Genomic DNA, 12,544 nt, shown 5'->3' on the forward strand with positions numbered 1-12,544 from the left:
TTTTTCAATATTATGACATATTGCCCTAAATCTCCATTATCATCAAGTACTGTGTGTGTGTGTGTGTGTGTGTGTGAGAGAGAGACATATGTATCCAGTGAGACTTTGGTTTATGGGTCTGCAGAGAATCAGATTTCCTAATGAAGGCAATCTCAGAATACTCCTGAGATCCCCTGCAAACGACATGGGCTTTCATCAGCCATTTTGTGTGATCATAACATGGACCATAATGGACCCAGTCTGCTCACCACTAATTACCCATCCGGCTCACACCGAGCTCCCCTTACTCAACCCAGAGGACTCCTGTCTGAGCAAGAGCTCTACGGAAAGGGACCAAGAGATACGGGGAAGTGTTATTGTAAATAAATGTTGTATATACTTTCACAAACACTCTTGTATGTATTTATATAATTAATTCTCAACACACTGAAAAAAATATATAAAATTAATAACAATAATAATTATAATAATAATTATTATTATTTATTTACTTATTTAGCACTTTTCATACATGGAATGCATCTCAAAGTGTTTCACAAGCATAAAACAAATATTAAGAATAAAATATCATCAAGTTAAGATTCAACAAGTATAAACAAATATGAATCAAAAATAAAATAAAGTAAAACATATACACAAATAACAAGTATTAAAAAACTGTGTAAACATTACTCACAATATTATACTCATAAGCAACTTTAAAGAGATATGTCTTAACCCGCCTTTTAAAAATATAAATACCAGTGGACTCTCTGACTTCATTCATTTGGACAGTTACACATTTTTGGAGAATGGTGGCTAAAAGAGGTACCAATTAATTCATTTATTCAGTTTAAAATATATTTTCTGATTTATTTATTTATTTAATGACTAAATCAACCTCAATAACTTTACTAACAAATGAAATGTTATGCCCTAAATTAGGTAGAAAGTAGCTGTTTGAGGTAACAATTGCAGGTTTCCACAACCCACTCTCACAGGAAAATTTAACTATTTTACTAGGTAGCAAATTTTTTATTACATTTATGTATTCCATTTTGCATTTTTACAATGTAAATCATGTTCAAACTTATCATTTTTACCATGAAGCACCACCCCTAAACATGACCAATGTTATGGGCATAAGTAGAGTGTACGAAAACATACGAATGAGATTGTACTAATTCAAATGTATAGCCAGCAATTTGCCAAAATGTAAAATAGTTATGATTTGCAATGAGCCTGTGCTGTTTACCCTTGCTTTCCATCCAACCCAATCTCACTTTAAATGATAATTGAATTAATATGATTTAGCTACCAATTCACCAAAAATAGTTATGAATTGCCATGAGCTTGTGTTGTTTTCATCTCAGATACCTGATACTTCTGTTTGTTTACCCTTTTCAAATACTTAACATCATAGAAAATACCAGCACATTTCCAAAGCAGACATATGAAGTGGATGCACAACTGACAGATTCAACAATCACAGAAGTGATCTCAGGTTTCATTTTCATAATGAATCTATGACTGCAGGGCTTATTATGGGTTATTGCAGCTTGTATCAGTCTGCAACCTGATCGGCTCTCTCGCTCTGAGATAGATCATAAAAGTGGCTGATGTAATGCAGCGGAGTGGAGCTTGGAGCTGTGCATGGATAGAACAGGACGTGCGCTCTGTAGTCACCTGTGGAAGTGAGTATGATAAAGATCTTTTCTGTGCTCAGGTAAGCACTCAGAATGGATCTCACATAGGTGTCTCCCACTCTTGATAAGATGTTTAATTACCCATTTTTAAGCTTCCTTTTTAAATAGAAAGACTGTGACGTTTAAAACCCAATCCCATGAACAAAGCTGTCCGCCAGCCATTTTTCATATTTAATAGTGGGAGGCCATTTTACAGAAATAACGTGTCTGGGATTACAAATGAAAAGTAGAGAGATTCATTCTTTATCATGCAGACAGATTAAATTCCAAACCCTGTTACTGTAATAGGTGCACTTGTAACTCCACATAAATTAGAGCATTAATTCAATCAGCCTCTGTTTTAAACAAAATAACTATAGCTCAGAATCCAGTCGTGTAATTTATAGCGAAGCCAGGTTCATTTTCAAAAACAATCCATTTCTCTACACGTCTGAGGGCTAATACGATGATGTTCTGTGGAACTCAGAGTGTCTGAATCTCTCATCGCAGAGCCAAATAAAAGATAAATGAAGATGTGTTTTATTCCGTCATAATTTCCCACTGAGAATGCCATAAAGGATGACATCCATATGGATTGAGGGTGGGGGTGGGGTGTGGTGTTTTTATGTGGAGTGGTATAGTGCTCCTGTAATTTATGGCATCTTTCCTGTGTGATCAGTTTGTCTGTCAGGTTGGTGGAGGAGAAAGGAAGGACCAGCTTCAGAGTGAGAGAGAGAGAAAGAGAGAGAGAGAGCAGGAGAGCATTATGCTGGGTTAAATATCCTAATGATCAAAATAAATCAAAATCATCAGCTGCTGGTCAGTCAAATATAGAGTATGCAGAAAATCTCACACATCTGGAAAAAATAAACATAAAATAAAATTAGTGTTTGTGTGTGCAAACTTACAACTAGTATCTATTAGCCTTCATTACTTTCAGGCTTATGACAACTGTAGCATCATGGTGTGCCACGAATAGAGGCCATAATATAATGTGATGATGTATGGAGACCTGCTAACATCAACACGAGCCACACAACTCTTTTTCGCACTGTTGTTTTCTCATACTAAAAACAGAGGAATTGGTGGAAGGGCATTTCTTTACAACTAAACTTCAGAAATTTGCTGTTTCAGCAATGATACAGACATGTTTGACCTTTTATGCCGACTTTTAGGAAGAGCCGCCCAAATATACTGTTTCCTGGAAAAGAACCAGCTATACATGAGTCAAGCTCTACTGTTTAACCAGTCATACAGACTGCTCTCAGTATAGTATGTTTTGGGTGACAAGATTATGTCATGTCAAACTCAGGGCACAGAAGGGATAAAGAAGGATTTGGTGCTCAGTAACGACAGTTCTTGAATTGTTTCTATTGAATTGATCTTGGTACAGAACCAAGTCCCCCCAATTTGTCTTATCTTCATTGTTTTACTTCACACCCAACATAACATTGAATCAACTTTTTTATTTGAAAGAAGACCTGACTTGTCATTTGTTAACCTTTCCTGTAAGAATATTTCAGTCTCTCCATCTGGAATACAGAAGTGTTGCAGTCCTGAATATAAGTTGCTGCATTTGCTCTGTAAAGATTACTGCTGATAATATTACCAGTCTGGACACTATACAGGGACTGCATTATGAACTGACACACAGAGATGCTTACTTGGTTCAAGTGTTCAAAGTTTTTGGCATGGTTAGGTATGTTGTGGTTAACCTGGTCATATATTCCAACACCTTGGTAGAAATACTATTTTCTATTATTAGTTCATGACTTCAATATAAACTTTATGTGTACAGTGATTAACTTTTATAAAAACTGAGTAACACCGAACTCTTGAGATCAAAATGATCTACAGGCCAGGTATATCAATATGGATGTTTTGCAGATTCTCTCTAACAAACACTGAGAAGTGTATTGTTGTGATTAAAAATGTACTTCATAAACTCTCTACTCAATGTAAATGCTCAACAATTAAAAATTAACTCGAAAATTAAAGCTGCAAAAATGAGCTTAATAATTTAATCAAAAGTTTAAAAAACACAGTTTCAGTATTACATAGCTTAATATTCATGAAATATTAGTGCAAATCAGTAAGGGAATTTAGATACTAAAATGTACACCATGAGAAAGGTTTGAAAGAACTGCTGGTTTGATGTAGTTCCAGGCACTTTTATCTTGACAGCAAGAGCAGTGTGGTGACAGAGCAGATGGGGGGAGCTGGCGGTGCTAGGCCTTCCTTCTTTCTCTTCTTCTGCTTCATCTGTTGTTCTGGAACCAGGGGCCTCATTTATAAAATGTTGCGCAGAAACCATCCTAAATTTGATCTTACGATCATCTCTCGAATATGCGTACGTGTGGTTCATAGAATGAACGTACAAAGAGAAAAGGCACAGTGTACGCGTCTCTTTCAGATGTCAAATATGAATCACAAATGATCTTGAACTTGCACGCAACTAAATGGTTTCAGCTCTCTGCCTTGTAAACGACTCATAATTAATGTCATTATTAACATATAAAAGATCACCAATCATCATAATTTAGAACAGCGAGCTGCAAGAACAGTTTACATTTTCAAAAACCTGCAGTAGGCTACTCCGATAAGAAAAAGTGCGTACGTCTGCTCAGACACTGACATGACGCTAAGCACTTTTCCACGTCAAATACAGTTTTTAGAATTGACGTGGATTTAAGCGTACGGACACTCTACGATCAAATCTGTGTGTACGCATGCTTTATAAATGAGGCCCCAGGGTCCTGCTCAGGTGCACAGCGCGATCTGTTTAGGTTCTTCTTGATTTGCACAGGTACTCTTTCGGTTCTTCTTAATTTGTTTAAGTAGGCTACTTGTTGACGTGAAACTCCCTTCTCCAGTTCAGTGAGTTGTTTGGTGAAATTAGCGCAGGCAGCAGTGTTGGTCGATCAGTTTGCACGTTGCCTGCAAAAAGTATAGACAATGTTATAAAAAAAAAAACATATCGAACATTGTTTGTTGTAGGTAAGCAATAACACATTTTAAAACGAACAGACGACATCCCAACATAATGTTTTGGCATATTCATCCAATTGAATATTGTCTCCTGTTTGTTCTGTCGACTAAACTGCTCTTATATCGCAGTATACCTGAGAAAAACTTTGGGAGCTGCCACCCTAATAAGCATGCGTTGTTTTATCTCATTGCCTAAACTTGTACTTCTCCTGAGATATTGTTGGAGCAACGCTCGTTGAGATGAGTGTATAGATTTCCGTGCAGCATGCATAAACTACATTTGAACCAAGTTCGGGACCCGTGTGAGCCAACTCACTAGCGTTTCTATCATAATGCACTTCAAAAGAACCTTGAAGCATGTCCGAGGTTAATCGGGTGTTGACATGATGATCCAGATTGGTTCTCGTCAGTCTCTCTCGGGTGCCTCCGGGGTAAGACGGGGGCGCAGTCTTCCTCTGATCCTGACAGTACTTGGCCGTGAAAGTCATAAAGTTCCCACCTGGGTAACAGTTGAAGAACGAGGTCATTATGTCTCTTAAAGCGCCACTTTCAACGGTGAATGATAGCTCGCGTTGCTTGTCTTCATTACTTACTGTACTTTCTGGCTCAACATGTAAATATTGCCTGCAACAACGAGGGGAGGGGCCTCACCTTACTCCTACTGACCAATCGAGAGCGACCCATGTGTCGGCTGGCCTGGGGGCTTGAGTAGTGCTCAGTCTATATCTTTGTTTCTCAGAGCGCTTCAGCCCGTAGTAATAATAACTGGATCTGATCTATTTTATGAATTTATATAGGCCTACCAACCATAGAAAACCCCAATAAATGTTTTGCTTTGCTCGCGAACTGAAATTCTTTTGCAGGATTGTCATGGGCCTCAATGTCAAATTCACAGGCCATTAACAGTAAGGCACATTTTTCAGCCGAAACACATGAATTACTCTCCACACAGGGGTTAATGCCATATTGTCTACCTATAGTTCATCTAAATTCAACTAATATGTGTTTGTCTCTGGCTATACTGTGTGCTTTGTTAACACAGTAAAAAAAAATAGGTAAGAATAATATAAAATATTATAAATGCTTCTCTCATCATTATAGCGTGTGATGAATTGAGTGCTTGGTTCTGCGATTTTTGTCCCTTTTGAGCTGAAGATAGACACAGCGCATCTGGCTTCTCCCCTCGGAAGACTCGGAACTGCTGTCGAGGAAAATTGTGCACAATCAGTGATTGATGACCTCAAGCTACCAAATACCCATGACAACTGCAGCGCTCAAACTAAGACTTGATCTATTCTTCTGTAACGTGTTATCGAGCGCTTTTATTTTAGCCGATACAACATTGTGAAATAAAGCGTAATGGCTCACATTACGCGACGTAACAGTGAATTGGTTGCTTGTTTGAAAGCTCTTTAAAAATATGAGCAACCCGCACTGTTCAGCTTGCTAAAAACAGAACCGTGAGAAATTGAGGGAAAGCGTGGTTTTCTGAATCCATAAAACAAATGCAAATCGGATTAAATCCCGATTCTCACATACGCAAACGATGGCTGGTGTGTTGGTGTTATAGAGCTCAATAGACAATGATTTGACTGTTATCTAACCGCACTTTTTGGGGGTTTGTTTGTTGTTGTGATGAGACAAGATGCATTTATAATTTGTGTGTTACCTATACATCTGGATCTCTTTGATATTTTAAATATATATATATATATATATATATATGTGTATATATATATATATATATATATATATATATATATATAGCTATACATGAAAAAAATAGTACATTCTCATTAGCAGCATCAAAACAATCTGGCTTCAGATTGATGTGGCCCAATTCATTGTAAAAAATAAAATCATGTCCCGATCTTTTTTATTTGTTTTTTATTTTTATTTGGTTTAATCGGGCTGTACATGTTATTATGGATTATTGTCCATTATTGCAGAAGCAGAAAGATGTGTGTAATGTTAAGACTCACTTTTTGATTAACTAACTAATTTGTGTGTCAAATAATGTATTTTTCTCAGTTGCAGTGCAATGAAACCTCACCAGAATTTTTTTTACATTCTCATTGATACCTGCCTATGTAAAGACAACTTTTATATATAATCAAAACCTAAAAATATAAATAAAATGATGATGATCAAAGAAAACGCTTGCTGAAGGATGTATCATTTCACTATAGCGCAACTAAAATTCATTATCAAGACGGAAGAAAATTGCTTCCTTTAAGATGAACAAAACAGCATATAAATGTTACATTTGAAAACAAGAGGTCTTTATTTTCCTTTTTAACACACTTTCCTCCGGTGCACCAGAGTTTTTTTCCCCCAGTCAATGTATTTATTATTATTATTATTATTATTATTGTTTTATTTATTTATTTATTGCTTATCTAGTCGTTATTAAATAGACCGATATTTTATTCACAACCGAGACTGTGAAAAAAAAAATCTATTTTCCTTACCCTCCGTGGTTAAACCCTTTGCAGCTCTTTGGCACTATGTCTTTCCAGCTTTGAGTTCTCTCTCATCCATGCCATGATTGCAGGCAGAATGTGTTGTCACACTCTCTCTCTCTCTCTCTCTCTCTCTCTCTTTCTCTCTCAGGACAAAGTTTGGCCTCTTGCAGTTTGAAATGTGTTTCCACAGTTGAGAAAGCAAAAAGCTTTGTTCATAAGGAGCTGGAATCAGTAGCGAGACTGAAAGCGACGAGTTTTTGATTAATGAGCTTTGAAATGCCTCGCTAGGGGGAAGCCGGGAAAGAGCCTATTCTGTTAGAGACGGCTTGCCAGTGCTTACAAAGGCAGTGACGCTTTAGGCTATTCATTACCACATTATAAGGTGCATTTTAAAATACATAGACCTATATGTATTAATGCTTGCGCAATGGTGCAGGTTAATGTTATATCAAACTGTTTATGAGACAAAACACTTGCTCTGGGCCTTATGATGTATCACAATTTCTACTGAGCTCCCAGTCTATAAAAACATTAAAAAGTATTAGCAATACTTTAATCTTGGAATGTAGGTTACAACACTTGGGCACACCAACGAGAAAAGCCTATAACTTGCACATTGCACCAGTTTAACATAGAAAGGCATTATATTTACATTAAGTTATTTAATAAGTACCCTAACCAGCTGGAAATTTGAAATCTGTATTTGTGAAATTTCAATTTCCTAAATCATAATAAACCCTCCGCTAATCTCTTTCACGTAATATGGTTATGCAGTTCTCTTCAATTTTAAATGACCAAATTTAAATGCAATGGTGAGGTTTGCTATTGTGTTTTGTGAACAGCCGTGATACGGGTGCGCGCACATTCACGCGCATCTGGATGGGGGTGAGAGCGAAGGTGCCTCCTTTGTTTACTATCCTTATGTTTCCAAAATGGCGTCTCCGCCTTGTGAATTGAGCAAAATCCAAATTTGTAATCTATTATATCCACACACAATATGTTAAAATATATATACTAAGTATTAAAATGAAAGTACATTAATATTGAAGTCGCATTTACAATTTCGTTTGTTTAGCTTAAGCACTTTATTTACAAAATGTTTAACACAATAAAATATAACATTTCCATATCGTTACCATTTCATCATTTTATGCATGGACAGTGCAACTTACAAAATAACATTTTATAATGAGCGTGAGGATGTGTCGTTACGTGCTGGTGTTTTAAACAGCATGATGATATTAACCATGGCGATAATCAGAGATTGCCAAATTTCCAATTATTGGGTGTAATAATAATAATTACAATTTTGAGATGTTAATTCTTCATTTCATAATATTTTATTACCGAATGAAGAAATAAATACACCTGCCCTACATTATCACCTTGTTTGCACCAGTTCAACGAAATGTCAACGGTTTCTGCTCAAAATAAATTCTACAATTGTTATATAAATAATATACACGAGAAGATAAATAATGTGCATTCAAAACGATAAATAATAAATATAATACTCAGTCAAGATAAATGTTTGTCGTACAATCTTGGATGAAAATAATAAATAATGGCATTTTAATGTATAAAATATGAAGAACCCATGAGGAACAGACGATTTAACAAAGACCCAATGGGTTTTTTTCTCTACAAATCCCATCTCTATAAAGACAGATGCCTATACTGTCAAATCTACGTAACTTACCTTCAAGTAATAGTACGTTATGGAAAATGCCTTCATTTTGCCAATACAGTCCTTCCGAGAACCAAACAACTGACAACAAACAACTGTGTGTATCTTCAACAGTCAAGAGAAATGGACCACAGCTATTTTTTTTAAAAATAATTACAATCGTAGCAGTAATAGTAATATCAATCATAATACAGGATAATACGTTATGTTTCTCTCGGAGTGTAGTTTTATAAATTAGTTTAACTAGTGAGGTAATAAAAAAGCGACGTTTCGCTTAAGCACACTGATGGGATCCTTACAGATGCGTGAGTTTGGGTGCATCCTGCAGCCTTCCCTGAGACGCGTGGTGAGAGCTGAGGTCTGTGTATGTGGGATGGGGGTCACACGGTCCGTGGTGGTGGTTACCCGGAATCTGAGCGGCACAGCTGTAGTCCACACTAGCGGATGAGGGATGGGGAAGATGACCGAGGTTGAACATTGGGCCCGAAGCTGGCATTGAATCAACGAAGTTTCCCCCGACGTAAACAGGGCTACTTTGTAAATTGGGATTCGCAAAGCTCCCGTTCCCCTGCATGCTGTGGTGGTCGTACTCTGTTCCTGGGTATCTTTTCTGTTGCGGTATGCAGCCGCCCAGTGGCGCCGTGTAGGCTGCCAAGCCGTAAATATTCTGTTGCGGTTTGGCGAATGACGGAGGAGATGGCGCATCGTAGTTTAGGCTGTTTACGTTTGGAAGCTGACCAGAATATCCAATGTGATTCGAGCCACTTAACGGCGGGCTTCTGTCCGGAGAGTGTCCTAAGGGAGAGTGCATTATGCCTTTAGATTTCTGATCTTTTTTGTACTTCATCCTCCTGTTTTGAAACCAGATCTTTATTTGGCGCTCGGTGAGGTTGAGCAGATTAGCCATTTCCACTCTTCTGGGGCGACACAGGTAGCGATTAAAATGAAACTCCTTCTCCAGTTCAACTAGCTGGGCGCTGGTGTAGGCAGTGCGCACTCGTTTAGAGGCAGGGCCAGGTGGACTCTTGTCATCGCAGGTTTCTCCTGAACACAGAGAGCAGCGCAATGGATTAATTGTTATACAGCCTATTACATCACTTAAAGGCCAAAGAGAGACTGCCTACTGTAAACAAAAGAAACTAGGTCATAATCATATAGGAGCTCTCTCCAGTCTTAGAGAAAAGCATTGCACACACACTATCCATACCTGCAGCTGGGCAGTTGGTGCTTTTCTGCTTTGCGTTATGGCGGGTCTCTTTCATCCAAGGGAAGATTTGCTTGGTTATGACTGGGGTGGCAGTACTGGAACCAGTGGTGCTGGGAGATTTCTTTTTTTGTGTGGAGTTGCTGTTAGGGCTGGGTGAGCTGGCCGCTAAAGGAGCAGCCTGCTGCTGCTCACTGATACTCTCTGTTTGGCTGTTGCCCTGGCTGGCACTTGGTCGCATACAACTGCCATTGATGTCTCCATTTTTATGTGCTGGTGGCCGGACTGACGTGGTTTGGATGGGACAGATTGGATTTTGATAGTCGTTCTCTATGCTGGAGGACGAGAAGCCCTGGTGTGTAGGACCGTATGTATAAGAGTCAGATTTAGGGTATGAATATCCTCCGAAAAGTCCAGCATTGTCATAATAAGTGGCTTTCTGCATTGCGAAGGTTCAAACTAAGAGAGCCTGTGAACCCCTGTCCAATTGCATGGACTTGTCAATCACGTGATTGGAGCTTCCCACAGATTTTCCGTCCTTTGACCTGTTAAGAAAGAAAATGTATCAGTTGTAGCAAAGATTTTAGGATTAAACTTTAAACAATCATAGATGTGAGGTACTACAGTGATATGCTGTGATACTCACTAAAAACCTCCATATTTGCATATACAGAACTATACTTCCTCATTCTAAACATATAACACTGCAATTGAGAACAGCCCACAGCATTTTCAATATTTAAATATGAGATGGAAATAGATTTTTACCCAACTCTATAGTTTCTGGCGTCAGCTGAATTCCCTTTCTCCTCTTAACTTTGTGGACTTCATTAATTTTCTTAATGCACTATGGTAAAGATGGCAGGACAAAGTTGTGTAGTGAAAAATAATATTCAAGAAATAGTACCCAGTGTATGTTGCTCCCTTAACTGAACTATTCGACTGTAGTTTTCTTTTGTCATCTTGTTTAAGTGCCTTCAGTCCAAATGTCTTATTGCTCTATGGTCTCCTGCCTCTCAAATCAGGTTGAAAAGAGCAGATTGTACAGTTTTGCACCATGTTTTAAATCAGATGTTTTAGAATATTTAAAACACTTAAAACATCACCATTCACCATATCATAACAGTAATAGTTCTTCCCTCTCTCTCTCTCTCTCTCTCTCTCTCTCTTCAGCTTCAGCTTTTCACTTTCAGAACTTCGGCATGAATGCAACAAGGCGGTTAAAGTTTAACTTGTGCTAAAAGTACCCCATTGAGTGAAACTATAAGGCAGCAGAAGGAGAATCAGCATTTATCTGCAAACAATACTCCATTCTTTCCCGACTCTTTGAGACTTTAAGCGTAATTGAAGCAAAAAAATAAAAAATATATAAATAATAATAATAAATAAAATAAAATAAAATAAATAAAAATCCATATATTTATATCACGAGTATGTGAATAAATCTCCTAGTTGTAACATAACTAAAAATAATAAGATCAGCAGTTGTTTGTCTAAAACATGAAATTGTGCATCTTTCACGTATCTTGAGATTACGTAAAGGTTCGGCGTCATAGCATAGATTGATCGGTTTATATTAAAGAAATTCAACGAGTGGAATTTGATATAACTTGTGGCAGGGCTCCATGCACTCTATTTCTTGGATTTGTGAACATTATACGAAAATACAATCTTTAGCCTATATGAAAATAAATCAAAGTCCGAGATATAAATTATAGGGACGCAAATTAGTCATCCTTTCGCACCTAATACATTTAAACAGTGTATAATTTTTATTAGCTTGTTAGGTAGCTTTTGGAACTATCTGCAATACCGCGACTCAATCCATTTCTAAATTTCTAGTTGCTATTTAAGCTGTTTTATACGGCATGGTGGGTTCGGAGTTAGGCTTGTTTCCCACCAAAGGCCAATGTGAGTTGTAAGAGGTGGATCACCCAAGTATGCGAATAAGATTTGGTTCGTATTTGGTAGCAAAGTGTAGCAACAAACTGAGATCCTAATCTGCAATAAACCACAATGACACAACAGACTTCTTTCTTTCTTTCTTTCTTTCTTTCTTTCTTTCTTTCTTTCTTTCTTTCTTTCTTTCTTTCTGTGTAACTTGGTCGTCTTCTTCCTAGTCATATTCTAAAGATAGGCTTTCACCCAAGTGACTGTAGCTCGTGCTCAATACAGTAGTTATTAGACGGCCTGAAGCGCCGCACGATACATATCAATGCACCTGTCATTGTGGAGCCCGACAAAATTTATGACTGGCCATACTACAGCCGTAAATGCCTCACAGAGGGGTGAAAAGAAAAGCACTCCTCAAGACTTGGTACCGTCAGAGGGGTAAAACTCTAAGCGTAGGAGGATGGCTGGGGGCAAGAATGTCCCGCTAAAGCCAGAGCCTACAGCCCGCCAGTATAAATCCGGCTACTGCTGTAATTCACACACTCTTGTCTTGAACGTTCTTTAACTGCTTGTAATGGAACACACTTTTGCCCAACTGCGCGGTGAGCTGTGGATTTTAGTAAAGGATATACTTTAAATTAAG

The 12,544-nt window shown here is 37.8% G+C and overlaps 1 protein-coding gene across 1 annotated transcript; it reads right to left on the minus strand.

The window, feature by feature from the left end:
* Window positions 1-9,099: 9,099 nt before the first annotated feature.
* Window positions 9,100-10,453, minus strand: LOC306876024 (homeobox protein Hox-D3a; the record flags this gene model as incomplete). The annotated part of the gene is made up of 2 exons (XM_079426915.1): window positions 9,100-9,848; window positions 10,012-10,453. The coding sequence occupies 2 exons, from the start codon at window positions 10,451-10,453 to the stop codon at window positions 9,100-9,102; spliced, it is 1,191 nt and encodes a 396-aa protein (XP_079283041.1).
* Window positions 10,454-12,544: the final 2,091 nt, after the last annotated feature.

Source organism: Barbus barbus (assembly GCF_936440315.1).
Source record: "Barbus barbus genome assembly, chromosome: 10".
NCBI classification, from domain to species: domain Eukaryota; kingdom Metazoa; phylum Chordata; class Actinopteri; order Cypriniformes; family Cyprinidae; genus Barbus; species Barbus barbus.